We start from the raw sequence: 18,765 nt of genomic DNA, 5'->3' as shown, positions 1-18,765 counted from the left end.
GTATTAACCCCATTCTATTTCTCTTTATAGATTGTAAATTATGCTTACCCCGGAATCGCAGGGAGTCCACTGGTGTGTAACCAGGGATCTTACTGGATTCAGGCTGGAGTTCTAAATTTTAGAAACTACTGTCCCGAATACTTAGTGTCTTATGCTGGAGTATCCAATTACAATTCCTGGATTAAAGCACAAGTTGGTTCGAACACTGCGGAATTTGTGGAATTTAATAACAATTCCATATGTAAGGACCCAACTGTCTCACCAGTGACCGCTGCGTCCTCTACTACTACAGCACCAGTGACCACTGCTTCCTCTACTACTACAGCACCAGAGACCACTGCCTCCTCTACTACTACAACACCAGTGTCCACTGCCTCCTCTACTACTACAGCACCAGAGACCACTGCCTCCTCTACTACTACAGCACCAGCGTCAACAGCTCACTCTACTACTACTACAGCACCAGCGTCCACTGCTCCCTCTAGTACTACAGCACCAGCGTCCACTGCTCCCTCTGATACTACAGCATCAGCGTCCACTGCTCCCTCTACTACTACTACAGCACCAGCGTCCACTGCTCCCTATAGTACTACAGTAACAGCGTCCACTGCTCCCTCTGATACTACAGCATCAGCGTCCACTGCTCCCTCTGATACTACAGCATCAGCGTCCACTGCTCCCTCTGATACTACAGCCCCAGTGTCCAGTGCTCCCTCTGATACTACAGCACCAGTGACCACAGCTCACTCTACTACTACAGCACCAGTGTCCACTTCTCTCTCTGATACTACAGCATCAGTCACCACAGCTCCCTCTACCACTACAGCACCAGTGGCCGTTACTTCCTCTACTATTCGTACAGCTACAGTAACCCCTTCTGATGCACTCCCCAGTGAGTTAATATCCGCACGTATCTGTGAATAACACAGTTGTGTCTAGTGTTCATGATAAAACGGTGAACTGCAAAATATTCAGAGCTTTACTATGTTGTCTGAGAGTTGATGTGAAAGCACCTCTGGCATAAAGCACAGCAATTAGCCCTATACAATTTCTTGAATTAGGAATTTGTCTTTTTGCATACCCCAGCTTTTCTCCAAGGAGACACACAGACAGGGAGAGAAGCTTGGGGTCAGAGCACAGGGTCTGCCATTGTACAGCACCCCTGGAGCCGTTGGGGTTCAGGGCCTTGCTCAGGGGCCCAACAGAGTAGGATTCCTCTGCCAGCCACAGGATTTGAACCAGCAATCTTCCAGTCACAGACGCAGATCCTTAGCCACAGAGCCACCACTGACACAGCGATAGAAACTGCAGGCTGGATGTTGTTTATATTAACCAATTGCTATAAGGTTTTGATTACTTTTGTTTATTTTTCCTGATCAATGCTATTTTAATTAACTTATGCCAATGCATTAGTATTTTAATCAAAGGTAACCCTTTCTCATATTATGTGTTTTAACCATACATGCTGTATCATATAATGTATACGTTATGCAACTGTATAGCTGTGGACTTGGTTTATATGAATTGGGCTATTTGCCATGGATCATGACACTGAACCCTCATGAATGTCCAGACCCTACTGTATATTGTTGACGCACAGACATTTATTCACATCTCAGTCATTGAACTCTGTAGTTCTCTTAAAGCAATCTTTAACCTTACTGTCACATCCCTAAACAGTTTCCTCCTTACCCAACAGCTCATTTAGAAAGAACAGTCTGATTTATGCTGAGTGCTTATGACACAGTCCACATCTTAATTATTATCTTCAGAGTGCTGAAGGTGATAGTCTGTGGTTTCAAGGTTTTGTTTAAATATTTCTCCTTATTTGTGTTTTCTTCATCTCTCAGTTGTCCTGAAAGCACCTTAGTCTGAATTTTTATTTTTAGATTCGGTACCTGACTATGGGGATCTTACAAAGATAGGTGTATTAATTCTGAAATCACTGTTATTTCACATAGAGGTCAGTCAACAATCTGTGTGGGTCAGTAAGGTTATTTTATGCACCTTGATGCACAATGGTATCGTTAGGCAGATGTCTGGGTGAAGGACAGTAGAGATCAACGTTTCTTTCATTCTGTATTTGCCATGCTGTCTGCTCTTTTATTCCATTTCCCCTGAAATATTGTCAACCCTCCCTGGAACACTGGAACAACTGTACCCCCTATCACTCTTCTGAGCTACTCTCCTTCCCCCTGCTGCCTGCTTATCCCCCACTGTGTTGGTGTCCAACAGGTGGGGTGTCGACCCTCTCCAAGCTTTATAAATATAGGTATATTCAAAAATTTAATATTGTTAATGATACTGGGAAAAGGTGTTATCCTTTGTTTATTTTCATTTTCAGCTACTGAATTTTTTCTTTAGTTACATGACTCCCATATTAAGTGTAGATTAAATGAAGCAACAAATTCACTAACATCCAACGCAACACAAGTGCCACCTATTGACATTTTTTTGCCCAGTGAAGATTCTTTGGGCAGTTTGATTAGTAATTCTGAATCTTGAAGCAGTATAGCACACCCTAATTTACCATGTCAACAGGTTTTGAAGCGCATTTTCAATGGCTGTGTCAGTTTTTATCTTTTGGGGGTTTCCCTTGGAATCTGTTCTCAACCATCGATTCAAGTCTAGCAAACACCAGCAAGTGATTTCTGCTTCCATATCAGTGCAGTTCACCGCAGGCTAATTTTGGCAGGTGATTGCAGTGTCTTCCACTGGCAAACACAGAGTTAAGTCTCAAGCTTGTTTGGACATGATTCCAATGGTTTTACTGCCTCCACCTCCTGACTTGTGTCCCATCACCTGCATTACTTCTCCTTCACTTCCTTACCCATCAGTGTTCCATTGAAACATCGCATGTCTGGAAATGCCACTTCAAACAAAGCACACTCCTGCAACATGTATGGTCCTCATTCACACCACTCTTTCACTGTATGTTATTTGTCATTATTTTGAATATGATCTTCCTATGACCTCTGCATAGGATCTAATGAGAGTATAAAAAGTCATGTGGTGATATTGGAGGGCTGGATGTGAGAAATCTGTCCAGTCCTCTAGGGTGATTCTGCTGTTTCACTGCGTTTTTCAGTACAAGTCTGTGGGAGGCCCAAACTTAATACATCCCTCCTCGTGGGTCAGTCAGCTGCAGAGGGGTCCTGGCCATGGATGGCCAGCCTGCAGAGAAATGGGAGACATGTGTGTGGAGGGACCCTTGTGACCGGTGACTGGGTGATGACAACTGCACAGTGCTTATCCAGGTACAGACTAACCCTACCTGTCCCTCTCACCCAGGTACAGACTAACCCCACCTGTCCCTCTCACCCAGGTAAAGACCAGCTCCACCTGTCCCTCTCACCCAGGTACAGACCAACCTTACCTGACCTCTTACCCCTCTTACAGACCAACCCCACCTGTCTCTCACTCCCAGGTGAAAAATAACAAGACTCCACTAATGGTGTTGAAACAATTCTGATGTGACCATATAAAACATCTATTAAAACAGTTAAATAAATACCGAGGTAGTCGTAGAATCGTTCTCATGTTCAGACACTGGGACACACGGGACTAGACACAATGACATCATGAAACCAAGACAGGAGAATGACCACAGCCAGAAATAAAGGAATAAAGTCAGACACTAAGACCCTTTAGAAAGCAAAAAATGATGGCTCACCACATAACGATTCATGTCACAAACACTCTGAGTTAATACAACAGTAATTCACACACCAACACAGGAATGGATGCAACTGAGACTCAGAATGATGGATTTAATTTTGGCACTGTGACACTGTGGCACTGTGGAAATACATGTTCCAACAGGACTCCAGATACAGACAATGTAAGGGGGCTTTAGACTGAGAGACAATGAGGTCAGTGTCTCCTCTGTTTCCCTGCAAGTTTCTCCTCAGTGTTGATACGTTGTGCTGTCCAGTATATCTGTTATTCCCTCGTCTATATCCCTCCAGTCCAGTGTCTGTCCAGGAGTGGACAGTGATCCTGGGAAGACTGAAGCAGAATGGCTCAAACCCCTTCGAGAGATCCCTGGGGGTCCAGAGTTTCCAAACCAGCCAGCTTGGGGGCACCAACATCGCCCTCCTGAAACTGGACACCAAGGTCTCCTTCACTGACTACATCCAGCCCATCTGCCTGGCTGGGGAGAGAGTGTCATTCCCCACTGGAGCTCAGTGTTGGGTCACTGGCTGGGGCAACGCAGCTGGGACAGGTGAGACCAGAATTTTGGATCATATTCCAGGATCAAAGAGTGGGACACAGGCTTCACCACGTGGGCAATGCTGTTGTGTCCTTGATCAAGGTACTGCACACAGACTGGCCCAGCCTGTACATCTGTATGCAGGGGCACCGATATTGGGGGTGGGATCCCCCAGGTCCCCAGTGTGGACAGCGCTATTGCATTCTCTATCCATGTGCTCCACTTGTTTGCACAATTTCATTTGTTCCTTTATGTACAGTGGTGTTTCCATGGATTTAAGCAGTTGATTTTAACGTTAATGGTAAAAAACAGTAATAGCTTCCTAATTTAATGGGCTCACCCTCTGAGTATTCATAATATCAAATATCAAAACACATCCCTTTCTTACACCTCTATCCTGGAGGTGGGGTGACAAGGCCAAGATTTCTCCACACTTAGTTCCAGGTAGATGACTCAGGAAGTGGGAGAGGTTACATTGTCCCTCAACTTTCTCTTGAAAGCTAAGATCTCCCATGTGTCCCCATACTGTCAGGTGAGAACACTCTCCAGCAAGTGTCCACAGCGATCACCGCGTGTGTGAACGTCTCTTCAGCTGACAACCTCTGTACCGGATCGCTGGACCTACAGCAGGTACCCAGACCTCCAGACACTGAAATCTTCTGCTTCTTCTTTAAAATTCAATATTCAGGCAACAATGTATTAACCCTTCTATCTTTGTGTTTCTCTCTCTCCAGGGAGACTCAGGGAATCCCCTGGTGTGTCAACAGGACTCTCTCTGGATTCAGGCCAGCATTGTTGCAGTGGACAACACTGTCCAACGAAATGGGCGTGTGGCCCGAGCCCTGCAGCAGGGGGTGTTCCCCAAGGTGTCCAGATACCAGAGTTTCCTGCAGAGCAACGTGGGCCCCACCCTGCCCCTCATCAACCCCAACACCGTGGTCACCACCACCCCCACCCCCAGCAGTGCCTCCTCCCTGGGACACACTGTCCTGCTGCTGGCTGTCCTGTCCCTCCTGCTGACCACCTAAACCTCCACGCCCTGAGCCCTGTCCATTCACTGGACACCTGTAGAGCCTGGAGCAAGGACGTGTCTATCTCCCTGCTGCAGGCTGGACTTCAGGGCTGATATTCTGTCTTCTTTTCATACCTTTCATGATATTGTCTCTTGTGTGAACACGTACACAGGCTATAAAAATTACTGACTTTGATACCAGCACGATTCAGACAAGCTGCCCCAGAAGGCTTTGCTTTTCAGATATTCATTTCATACTGGCAGATTTTTAAGTTTTGCTTATTTTCCTAGCACTGGGGAAAAAAAATCCTAATGTGTGACAGAACTATGCTCACACCATGATCAAGTCGGTCAACCAACCAGCTAATCCATCCAGGTTTCTTACCAGTAGTGAAATTATTCTGAACATGTTCTTATTTAATCAGCTTTGAATCCTATTGGGACTGTGTCCGCTGTCTGAGAATGTTTTGTTTTGTGGTTATCCATTTTCCAATTTCTGTATAGGTTTTATTTAATCAATCATTTTTGATCACGTCATGGATTCGTCTTCTGTGTGAACATGTACACAGGCTGTAAACATACTGCCATGCAGACCAACACATTTAGACAGGCTCATTGATTTTTTTCATTCCATACTAATTGATTTTTAACACTTTCTGATTTTCCTAGAGTTAGAAAACAATTCCCAGTGTGTGACACAATTGTACACAAATAACATTATGCGCGTAAATTACTATCACCAGGTCAATCAATCAATTGCTCGTCCACAAGCTCATGAGCAGCGGTGAAGTTATTCTGCACGTATTCTGCTCCTTTTTCTGGCTTTGAACCCCTCTGGGACTCTGCGGCACAATTTAGACAGGCTGTGTCAGTTGTCCAAACATGTTTATATTTTTGATGATGACTTTCCTCTAAAGACTTATGAATGTATTGTTTTTAATTTTCGAGCATAAAAAATGTAAGCAAAACTCTTTTTTTTCAGTCCACCCTTCACTCCATGCCCTCATCATCGTGATCGTTTTTGAAATATCTCTCCGGAGCGTGCGGACACTATTCACTTGGACTTACCAAACAAAAAAAAATTATCGAAAAAGGTACATTCTCATCGCACTAAGCTCCTAGCCTCTTACTCCTGTTATTTAATGCATCTTGTATTTGGCAATGCAACGCTCACACTGAGACATTCCTTTTATCACAGCTCTACACACAACACAGATCTAATGCTTTTTTTGCAGAGAACTGAATAACTAAAGCATTACCCATGATTCACTTCAAGATAAACGTTACCTCTTTGTACCACATGTCCTGTCTCCCCCAGCCTGCTGTGTCTCAGTGGACTCAGCTCTGGTCTGTTTTCTCTCTTGGGGATCCTGTCTCTGTCACGATGATGAAGGCTCCTCCTGTGCTGCTCTGGGCTGCTCTCTGTTTCACTGTCCGCTGAACAGCACTTAATAAAACACTTCATTGATTGTTGCATCAGACATCTGTTCTCTCTTCACCAGCCTCTGTTCTTGTTTCTTGTTCAGGGGACACAGCAGTGGGGCACACGGGGGACCCCAAACCTCAAACCCCACCCCACCTCCAAGCTGCCTGGGAAGATCATCTTTTGAAATGTTCCCCTTCTGTGTCACAGCTGTAAAAGACAAAGCACACACAGGGAGCCATGTGATCTAGAACCCCCTGGTCTTGTGGGGGCTGTGGGGGCGTCTCCTGTTTGTTTCCTCATGGGGCTGAACTGACTGGAACTCCTTCCCCTCACATGTGATCGAGGGGTCCCCCTGTCTCTGAACTGCCAGCAAAGAACAGAGCAGCTCCAGACACAGTGAGGGGATCTGGAACAGGGGCTCCCAGCACTGGTCCTGGGGGGCCCACGTGTCTTCTGTTCCTCCTGTTCCACTGACAGTTCCCATTGCTGGCTGTGGCACAGCAAGCCGCAATCCCGCTGGTCACCACTAGAGGGCCTCACAGAACCAGGAATTCGGCTCAGCGCTCGCCTCCCTGTCAGCTGCGTTGGAATCGGGGTTAATGTAGTCGACGAAAATGGTGATGAAAAGGTCCGTCAACGACCTGTTTTTCAGTTTAGTCACCAAGGATGAAGCGCTCACGAAAATAATCCACACTGATGGCGACAAAGACGAAATTCCTCTGCAAGTTTTGTTCGAGGGAATTAAGACGAGACGAACTGACCTGTCTTGAGTCAAACTCGCGCAGAAATTAAATTCCCTCACGCACAGTTTCAGCGTTTGCGCGCCTGCTTTCTGTCCGGTGGACGGCAGGCGGGCTGTAACGTGTGACGAGTAAACTCCCAGCGGGGCTTCAGGGCTGCCGCTGTGCAAGAACCGCGAGTATCGGTGTGTGCCTCTTTCTCTCCTCTCTTCTTCCTCAGACTCCCAGCCAGTCTTTTCCACACCTTGTGTGACGCTTTCTTCTCGTTTCCTCATGGATCGGTTCCCAGATAAAACAATGAGGTGTACACGCTGCGCTCGTTAGATCAAGTATCAAAACTGCAGCAGCGGGCTGAGAAAAAGCTCAGCCGCGGGGAAGCAAGAAATCCTTGTGGTTCTCCGCGCCTTCAGCTGGGAGGAAAAGACCTGGAGTCTGACAGGGCGTCATACAGCAAAACACACAGCAGATCAGCAGAACGCGGCTACACTTACAGTAAAGAGCCGAAATCTACAAAACATCTGAAGCTCCTTATGAGTCGGAGCTCGCCGGCACTTTTGCATTAAAACATCCATTTTTATACAGTGCAGCTCGTCAACAAATGAACAACAAAAGCAAGAATGCACGACTTTATGGTTTGCATGTTAGGAAATGACTCGTTTTTGTCTTGGCTGCAGATTTACAGTATGTGTGAGAATTACTGTAAGTTTCTCCTGAAATGTAAAAGCTGCTTGGAAGCATTTCAGCTTCGCAAGGGAGCTCTGTCAGGCATGTCATTTTTGTTCAGACTTTATTTTCCAGATGTTGAGATGGTGAGTCTTTTGTGTACTGTGCATTTCACAGCGTGTAAAAGCCATTGGAAAGGAATGTCCTTTAATTACATATGTTTGTTTATGTGGCTGGGTGTTGAGCTAAGCAAGGAGATTTTTAATGATTAATGACATTTCTTTCGTTTTTAAATTATTGTAGCTTCAACATCTTACAGCACGTGCAGGCATGTATTCCTTATTTGCTTATTTCTTCAGAAGAGTGTCTGTGGAGCGCAGTGACACACTGAAGCACAGGCCTGCCACTTTGTTAGCATGATACTGGCACAATGTCATTAGCACTTAGACCACTCTTAGACTGCGGTCGTTTTTCCACTGGAAAATTATGGTTAAAAGGGCTAGTTATTAATAATAACTAGTCTTTAACTAACTAGTGAGTTAAAGAATGTGTACTGTACTGTATATTACTCATCCTCTCCAATTTTAATATTGTTAAGTAACTCATGCAGTAATTCCCCTGTTGTTATTGCAAATTCAGTGTTGTCAGGAGCATTGAACCAAATGTATAATAGTATTGCTTTGGAACTTTGAAAAAAAGTCAATTTTAAAAATTTTACTTGGAAAAAGACATTATATAAAAGTAAGGAATTATGATTAACAGTGCCAAAATAGATTTTCTTGATGTAGATTCACATGATGTATCTGTATAATATGTTATTTGTTAACCCTTTATTGCACAAACATTGTATTTGATATTTGACCTTCCTGGAGATCAACACACTTTAGATTGTGCACCACAGGTTAACAGAACCTTACGAGATAAGTAATATGTTCTTAAAAAATAGACTTTACTATAATATTATACATTTTATACCAATACAATAAACAAATACAAATATTTACAAATAAAATACAAAGTATACAACATTTGTATTTATACAAATTATACAACTAAATTAAACAATCTGTTATACAAATACAAATAAAAATAAACTGCTTTATTTACAAATAAAATACACAAATATATACAAATTAAATACAAATTATACCAAATTTGTATTTATACAAATTCTACAAAGAAATTAAACAATGTATTATACAAATACAAATAATATAAACTGCATGACTAAAATGCAACTAAAACTAATTTTTTTTGAGTCGACAAAAAGCAAGACTAATTCATCACAGAACCTTGTCCATGGCTGTCCAGAGGCTTAATGCAGTTGCTGTGAATTTCCTCCCTGGAGTGTGCAGACACTGCTCACTTGGGCTTACCAAACATGTTCATGAATGATTCTCTAACAAACTGTTGTTGTAGAGCTTGTGGTGAGAATAGTGTGGATTCTGTTCATGAGACTCGACTGGATGAGAATAATGGTGTTGACCTCTTAATATAAATAGGTTCACTGCAGTTTCAACACCAACTTCTGAAGAGCTCTGAACTGCCCATCCCAGCGACCTGCTCCATCACACACTGAGACTCTGGACTGACCAACACCAACTTCTGAAGAGCTCTGGACTGACCATCCCAGAGACCTGCTCCATCACACACTGAGACTCTGGACCATCCCAGAGTGCAATTTCATAGGCATGGTTTTGACACCTAGTGATCTTGATCGGGAACACAATGGTTCATGCAAAGACACTCGTTAATCACCACACAGCCCAGAGGACACTCGTTAATCACCACACAGTCCAGAGGACACTCGTTAATCACCACTCAGTCCAGAGGACACTCGTTAATCACCACACAGTCCAGAGGACACTCGTTAATCACCACTCAGTCCAGAGGACACTCGTTAATCACCACACAGTCCAGAGGACACTCGTTAATCACCACTCAGTCCAGAGGACACTCGTTAATCACCACACAATTCTGGGATGACATGTGGGGTGGTGAGAGAGGTCTGGCTGAGCCTTGGACTGACAGGGGGCACTGGTACAGGGTGCGAATACACAATGTCACAATGTATCATTACACCTGGCCTTCTGTCTACAGTCTAGATCAGAGAGCCCTGAGCAGTGGGCTCTGCCCCAGACACCACAGGGTCCACCCCCCCATCCCCCCGGGGAAAGAGTCACAAGCCCTGGGTAAAGAGGCTTCAAAAATCCCAGTGACGAGACCTCAGCGAACTTTGGGAAAGGATGGATTGCAAGACAGATTGCAGTGTTGGACCTACGAGAAGACTTGGATACCAGGGACTGCAAAGAACAGCTGAGGAAGGCATTGGCATCATTTTACTCTAATTAACAACTTAATCACCTGACTCCCAATGTGAACGTAGACTCAAACCTCTATTCACCTGAAAACTCCTATATCTGTCCTGCTGGTCTGGCACACAGTCAAGGTCAATAAATTACTATAGACCAGGAGTGGGGATGCTTGCAGTTTAATTGAGCTGTTGACAGAGTTACAGTAGAACTGATCTCTCACAGCAGGCTGAGTAAAACCAAGAGCAGAGCCTCACTAGAGAGAAGGGACAAAACAAGCACCATAGGACAGGAGACACAGTGAGAGAGAGGAGCTGATGAACCACTGGGTTAAGCAACAATCAGATCTGGAAGCTGCAGCAGCAGAGTCAGGAGAGGGAACTGCTGGGTTTCTGAGATCAGACTCAGACTCCAGAGTTTGTCTGAATCCAGTTCTTGAAGCTGGAGACCCAGGGTATAGACAGAAGGGAGGTCGTGGTATTGGTGCCATCGGGCCTATAACTTCCAAAGCTCACAATCTCAGCCTGGAACCACTGATTCTCCCTTTTACAGACCAGTGGACCCCCAGAGTCTCCCTGCAGCTAGAGAGAGTGAAAAACAGGATGTGTGTTACCACAGTTCCCTTTTGAGAACCTTGATTCTTCTGTCGTGGAAAAAAGGGGGTTTGAAAGATTTATCGCATTTTGTGGTTTCTTATAACTCTGAGGGCTGAAACGTTTCAGTCTGGAAGAGAAAAGATGAGAAGTGGGTCTGATCTAAGACGACTCTTCCTTCAGGACAGAAACGTCATGTACTGCACGGTGTTTGTTTAGCTTCAGTTTAAGCCCTGAACCAGGCCTCTACTGTCTGTACTTACAAAGTTATTACACCATGTTTAGTACTCTATAAAGCTCTTTAATACCCTGCTGAGATGTCAGAGTTTAAGGATAGGACCACGCCAAGATGTCTAAAGATAAACAGGTTATTTTTACACCCAGATGCAGAGTCTCACACCGTGCGAGTGATCTCCGATATCTTCTAAATCAAATCCTGAAAGCAGAACAAAGTCAATTTTCTAAACCTCCAGAATAATGAGCAACACCCCCACCCTAATAAAAAATACACAACACATTTCATAGTTTTTCACCAGCAAAATAAAAGAAAACTTCACAAAGAGGCTTATATCAAATGAAACATAAGAAAACTAAAACAAAAAATAAAAACAACTACAAAAGTAAATGCCCACCAAAAAAAAGCCTTAAATATCATGTTCTTACCTTGTAAGACATGAGGAAACAGCCGAAATATACTGTATTGACTGCATGTTTCGTCATCCTGAGCTCAGGGAAAACTGAACGTCTTCGTTTTAGTGTATATTTTAAACAGCCGTCTTGTGAAAAAGCTGGTCTAATGGGTTTAGATTGCTGTCATTCATTTGGATTGTTACTTTCCTCAGAGCTTGCTCTGTAAGGGGAGCCTTTGCTTATCTCCCTTATTTGTTTACTTGTCAGGTAATGATCAGTTTGATTGGTATCAGTGGTCCTCACACCTGGAGGCTAGACAGGTGTTCTTTTCCTGCCTAACAGCAATAAAACCCCTCTCTGGTACTGCCTATGCTTGCCTTTGTGATTGCAATATCTATTATTCCTTTTTTTATGTTTTTGTAATTTTCATACATTTTCTGGGTACGAGATTAATACCCTTCACATAAAATGAGGTAGATGTTTTTTTATATTTCTTCATTTTGTCTCATGTTTTTATCCAAGCTAGTAGAAAAACAGGACAAGGTCTTCAAGCCTTTTCAGCTTTCTTACTGGGCCACAATTTGAAAATGAAAATGATCTCTGAAGATATAAATGTTGTTGTTTTATTTTTCAATATTTCTGTCTGGTGAGTGGACATGGTAAGACATATAAGACATGTGATGGTTTGCACTCGATGCCCAAGGGGTTAAAAAAGAGTGTAACATTACAAAAACAACCTTATTCATAATCATATGAGTAATGTTCATCATCTTCATCATCATATAAAAAGTAGCTTATTATTCTACTGTGGCTTGTTGTGAACACGGTGTGCTTCTTTCAGGCTTCCATCTGCATTGAGATCTTGTGTCTGAATGTAAATGAGTAATCAGGATAATTTAACTTTAAATTTGGATTATGAAAAATATATTTCACACATACTGTACTTTAGTGGCTTTAAAGCCATACGGTCTCATACATAATACATACCTGATGTACATACAGTAGATGGTAGTGGTAGCTAAATATATAAAAAAGTACACAGTATTTCACCATCCTCATAAATATTTTATACATCAAAGTCTTTAACTCTGTAATGTGCCGTGGCTGTTTTGGAAATGGTTTGATGAGCTTGTTCTAACCATATAGAGTTTATATACTTCATTAAACACTATAATGTTTTATCCATTTTTAAGAATATGTAATAGTAATATGGAATTGTGTAGCTCAAGAAAGTTTGGTAGTAACAATATCTCTTGCGGATATTTTTGGAAACTTTCAGATGTTCATTTTAAAAAAATGTTTATTGTTCTTAGATTGTTATGGACATTGAAATAATCACAGACTGTAATGTAGCACCCTGCACCCTGCACACAACTGTCAGTTTAGTGCAGTGGTTAAATCAAGCAAGTGTTCTTCTGAGTATTGCGGTTCGAGACCTGATTGGGATGAGCCTTTTTTCTATGTTTTTTGCATAGCTGGATGTATAAAATAGTTTATTATTATAGCTTATTATTAATGAGATGTGCCTCTTTCAGGTATACATCTGCATTAAGAAAATCTATATTCTATTTCTTAATTACATTTTCAGCAAGAAGTGGTCAGCAATCAATTTATCTTTAAATTTGGATTCCGAAAAATATTTCACATAATATATGTAGTGGCATAGAAACCATACGGTATCATACTGTATATATAGTATATTTATACAGTATGCAAACACACTGCCGTTCATTGCCATGTGTGCTACTGTTTTAGTATATCTGTGGATCTGGTTTAATGGGAGTTCCGTGTGTGGAACAGCGGGAGGCAAGACCAGGCGAGGGCGGGGCTGTATGTTGATTATACTATGAATGAGTCCCGGAAGCATATTGTCCAAGTTTCGGAAATATAAAAGAATAAACTTTTGTTGAGTTTGCACGAGTGAAAAGGATACCTATTTTTTGAGCCATGTACTGCTTGCAAAGTAGCTGATTTTGAAAAGCAGACAAATTTTAAAATTTGTCTGTACTGTAGCTCTGAGCTGTCTTCTGAGCTGTGTGGTGATTAACGAGAGTCCTTGCATGAAACTTCGATGGATTAGAAGTTGATAAAGAAGGAAATACTAAGAAATATCAAATTTCTACCTCACTGAGACGCTGGTCATTGTGTTCCCGATCAAGACCAATACAGTCCTGGACACCAGGTGTCAAAACCATGCACGTTTATTTGCCCTCTGTGACAGTATCTATGAGAGACATTAAATGGGAACGCCCATGTTGTTACACACAGGTGACAGAATGAGAGGAGTTTCCACACACTGATGGTCAGCAGGGCTGCTGTCCTATGACTCAGCAGTCAGGAGGTTTATCTGATGATGGCAGTGTGGGGTCACACAGCACCAGAGTGTTCGTATTGATACAAATAGGTGTTACAAAAACTGTGAAAATTCCAAAATAGACAGAGCCGTTTTTTTTTCAATAAGATCTAAGGTCATAACCCAAGGAGAGAGAGTTGAGTCTCTTAGTAAGAAAAACATGCTGCTCTCTGTGATCTGTTTCCCACAGCTCCCAGGCCACAGGGGTCAGCGCTGAGCAACTGACCTTCCAGGACAAACCCTGATCTGATAGGAGGGTCAGAATGAGAAACAGAACCACTTCCCTCCAGGACAAACCCTGATCTGATGGGGGAGAAGAGTTGGTTCAGCAAAGACAGAAGAGCTCACAGCAGTTGAACACATCTTCATTATGATTAAGTCTAAGGAGACTTTACTCGACAGAGCTCTTCACTAGATACACCAATGCAACACCAAGTGGCACTATGAACCCCTTTATAAACCAAACTAGAACAAATCAACCTCATGTGAGAAGGTGACTCTAAGTCCTCTAACAATTAATTAATCCATTATGAGAACCTGAACAAAAACAATAGAGGCCTTAACACTCTCCAGTGACAACAGAAGACACAGCAGTCCTTAGGTGTGTATGTGTGACAACAGGAGGGACAGGAGTCCACAGGTGTCATTCTGGTCTCTCTCCCAAAATTACCTTGAGTGTAAGGCTCCTCTGTTCCTCACCTCACACACTGGCTGACACGGAGACTCATGGCAGAACCAGCAGGTAACTGTGCATTGAGAAACCTGTGAACAAGTGACCGAGTCCACTTTCCTTCGGTGGTCTGGACAAGAACATCCATCCATTTTCTAACCATTTCTTCCAATCCGAGGTCTAAGGGAAGCCACAGAATATCCCAGTAAGCAACAGTAGCAAGGCACCAGAACACACACAGAAACACAGACACACTCACACTCACACCAGGCCCACTTTCCCCAGAAGCCAATTAACCTACCAGCAGGTCTTTTGACATATACTGTATAGTACCCCAGGAACTGAACAAAGGGACCCCAGCGATGTGAGGAAGTATTATTAACCACTTTGCTGTCCTTCCTGCATGGAACATGTAAAAACAAAAAACACGATAATTTTGCTAAACAAATTGACTGCTTCTCCAAACCACACGGGCCTTTGAGCACTTCTGAGAAACAGCCTGTGTGGCCTTTAGGCTTTCCAAAGAATAAAAATCATACTGTCATCTCCATGAGAAGTGAGAACTGTTTTAGATAAATAGGCAGAGACATCTGCATGACATTAAAGGCCCTTACAGATCCCCCTTTAATCACATCTTGAGACAGTAGGAGACTGTCCTGTGTCTATGTAAGAGTGTACATATGTCACAGACACCATCAGACACTTCTGAAGTGCTTTCGACTGTCCATCCCAGAGACCTGCTCCATCACACACTGAGACTCTGGACTGACCAACACCAACTTCTGAAGAGCTCTGGACTGACCATCCCAGAGACCTGCTCCATCACACACTGAGACTCTGTACTGACCAACACCAACTTCTGAAGAGCTCTGGACTGACCATCCCAGAGACCTGCTCCATCACACACTGAGACTCTGGACTGACCCACACCAACGTCTGAAGAGCTCTGGACTGACCATCCCAGAGACCTGCTCCATCACACCCTGAGACTCTGGACTGACCCACACCAACGTCTGAAGAGCTCTGGACTTGGACTGACCATCCCAGAGACCTGCTCCATCATACACTGAGACTCTGACCAACACCAACTTCTGAAGAGCTCTGGACTGACCATCCCAGACACCTGCTCCATCACACACTGAGACAAGCTCTATAGAGACCAATACTTCTGAGCTGGAGTTCTGAAAGCTCTGAGAAAACTAGAAGGGTAAAACGTTTTTCCTACAGTTGTTGTTGTTTCTCTTTCTGATTCAGAACACTATCTGAAGCTAAATGACTCAGAATAAATAATAATCTATAGGGTTTTAACAACTCTAAAAGAACCTCAGTAACATTGTTATGTCTACAGTCCTATTATATTGTTTCCTGTTAAAGGTTTCTCTGTTATCTCCTCTCTCTCATTGTGTCTCCTGTCTTTTTGTTAGTTTATTACTGAGGGATTCTCTGTGATCTCTTCTCTCTCTCTGTCTCATCATGTCTCCTGTCCTCTCTCTCTCTAGGGAGACTCTTGGCTCTGCTCTGCTTGCTGTGAGAGATCACTTGTACTGAGAATCAGTAAATCTCCAGTCATTCACACTCCTGTCTGCAGTGAATTACTCACCTTGTGGTCCAATGTGTACAAGCCTCACCTGCGTTCATTCCTGACCTGACATCCATGCATTTTAAACAATCGTCTGTTGTGTGTGACATTTCAGAAAAAACAACAAGGCGAGGATAATATTATCAGGAATCGCCACTGTGTCTATAGTTCAAATACTGTACATAGGCAATGGTCACTTCTAAACACACATTCATGGTAATAACACAGGGTTACCAGAGCTGTACTCAGACTATAAAAGCTTCCTGCAAAACTGCTTGGGTTAAGAGCTCTATACGGGACACCTTGTATGTGTCTTCTTTAAGGTTCTCAAACCTTCTCGAGTGGGTTTCATAGCACATGTGGTGCAGAGCAGTGGCTCTGTGGCTAGGGATCTGTGCCTGTGGCTGGAAGGTTTCAAATTCCATGGCCGGCAGAGGAATCCTTCTCCAAGGCCCTTAACCCCAACTGCTCCTGCCGTGCTGTATACATGGCTGACCCTGTGCTTTGACCCCAAGCTTCTCTATCTCCACCTGTGTGTCTCGTGGAGAGCAAGCTGGGGTCTGTGAAAAGAAAAAATCCTAATGCAAGAAATTGAATAGGGCTAATAACGTGATCTTATCTTATACTTAGAGTAAAGCCACAGTCTGTCTCTTGCATTACCACAGACATTGTTTTTAGGGGTGAGAGACTCTTGCAATTGAATTTCATACCTGACCTGACTTGACCTGGGTTCATTCCTTATTTAGGAATACCTAATCAGAAATAGTCACTGTGCCACGTGTGGAAGTATGTTCTATAGATCTGAAGCACATGCCATCGTCACTCATACCCTTTCATGGTAATAACACAGGGTGAGCCCTCTGGTCACAGTTTGTACTGCTCTTCCCCAACATTTCCTCTGCTGTCCTCTGGCTTGTGTCTCACTGTTTATTATAAAGAATTCAGCTGGGTTGATCAGTGTGGAACACTCCCTTCACACTAAAGAGGCTCAGTTCCTGCAGCCTGTCAGTGGGGGACACACCGTTCAGACTAAAGAGACTCACTTCCTTCAGCCTGTCAGTGGGGGACACTCCCTTCAGACTAAAGAGACTCAGTTCCTCCAGCCTGTCAGTGTGGGACACTCCCTTCAGACTAAAGAGACTCAGTTTCTTCAGTCTGTCAGTGGGGGACACACTCTTATGACTAAAGAGACTCAGTTCCTTCAGTTCCTACTCTAAAAGGTTTACCGGATGTCTTGCAATTTCCACACCACATCTTGTCCTGTTTCCACAGCTGGGTGGGGTAGTTCAGGTGACCTGAGGGGGTAATTTACTGCAGGATGGGGGTGAGATCACTGATGCAGCTCCGCAGGGTGCAGCGAGCTCTGGCTGGGGCTGACTGAGAGTGTGGTGTCAGTGCTTCTGTGGAAAGCAGGAGGCCTGCGGTTCTGTCTTCTCTGGGGTTTTATCTGATGACAAACCCTGTGGGTTTCCATGGAAACATCAGTACTCAGATAAGAGCTCTCTTCTCTGGTTTCTCCAATCGCCGCCTGCAGGGGCGAGATCGATCGCTGGTCCATTTCCTTCCCAAACCTGAGAGCTGAATTCTCCTCTCCGAGATGAGGCAGGGCAGACTCTGTTAGAGAGTCACGGCGCCACCCTGCTGTCCACATAGGAGAGGGGGCTGTTTCATGAGACCCTGGGGATGAGGGAGAGCTGCCTGTAGTAAGGTGTCTATCCCAGAAAGCAATGGACACAGGGCAGGGTACACTCCGGACACGACGCCAGTCCATCACAAGGCACACACACACACTGACACCAGGGCCAATATCCTACCAGTGTGTCTTTGGACTGTGGGAGGAAACACATAGGAACATGGGGAGAACATGCAAACTCCACGCAGACAGCACCCCAGGAGCTGAACCCCAGGACCTCAGTGCTACAAGGCGCCCATGCTCACCCCTGCTTAGTGCCTGTGGTCTAGCTGCTCTTTCGTCTGTTCAGTTCCAGCTTCGTCCTGCTGTCTCCCCTCCTGGGTGATTGGAAATCAGATCCGGGGAATCTGCAGAGCCATCAGGTGCGCCTGAGTTATCTGGAAAGTCTGGGAGCACTTATCAGGGTCGAATCACACAAGCACCAGTGCAGAAGCTCATCAAGATGAGAACGACACTGCTGTGAAGATGGAATCAGAGAAGACAGGAGACTGACCCCTGACAGATTCACCCCCGGCCCATGTCTTACAGCTGTAGGCTGGGCTAAGGCTCTCCAGGACCCTTGATTGGGGCTCAAGGCTCTGCTTTCCGGCTCTGAGATAGAGACCGAGTGAGTCTCGCGTGGACTGTGAGCCCGGCGGACTTCTCCAGAGTAAACCGGAGGACACGAGGGCCAACCACGGGACAGTGTGTTTAATAACGAGTGTAGTGGGAGTGTGGAACAAGCTGCCCAGCCCTGTTGTTGAAGCCGATACCCTGGCCTCTGTCAGGACACAACTGGGTGAAACACTCCAGTCAGGACAGGAGGCTTTTCTTTACGCGCAGGGTGGTGGGAGTGTGGAACAAGCAGCCCAGCCATGATGTTGAAGCTTCCAGATCAATTA

At 44.2% G+C, this 18,765-nt stretch overlaps 1 protein-coding gene across 1 annotated transcript in view; it reads left to right on the top strand.

The window, feature by feature from the left end:
• Positions 1-5,241, top strand: part of LOC148834004 (uncharacterized) — a 51,597-nt gene extending 46,356 nt beyond the window's left edge. The window contains exons 6-10 of the mRNA XM_088915721.1: positions 62-892; positions 3,089-3,257; positions 3,969-4,225; positions 4,746-4,843; positions 4,948-5,241. Of these exons, the coding sequence (XP_088771847.1) occupies positions 62-892; positions 3,089-3,257; positions 3,969-4,225; positions 4,746-4,843; positions 4,948-5,241 (1,649 nt within the window). The remainder of the gene's footprint in view (positions 1-61; positions 893-3,088; positions 3,258-3,968; positions 4,226-4,745; positions 4,844-4,947) is intronic.
• Positions 5,242-18,765: the final 13,524 nt, after the last annotated feature.

This window comes from Atractosteus spatula, chromosome 5 (assembly GCF_055471065.1).
Source record: "Atractosteus spatula isolate fAtrSpa1 chromosome 5, fAtrSpa1.hap1, whole genome shotgun sequence".
NCBI classification, from domain to species: domain Eukaryota; kingdom Metazoa; phylum Chordata; class Actinopteri; order Semionotiformes; family Lepisosteidae; genus Atractosteus; species Atractosteus spatula.
Note: the sequence above shows the minus strand (reverse complement) of the source record. Positions and strands in the feature narration are given on the sequence as shown.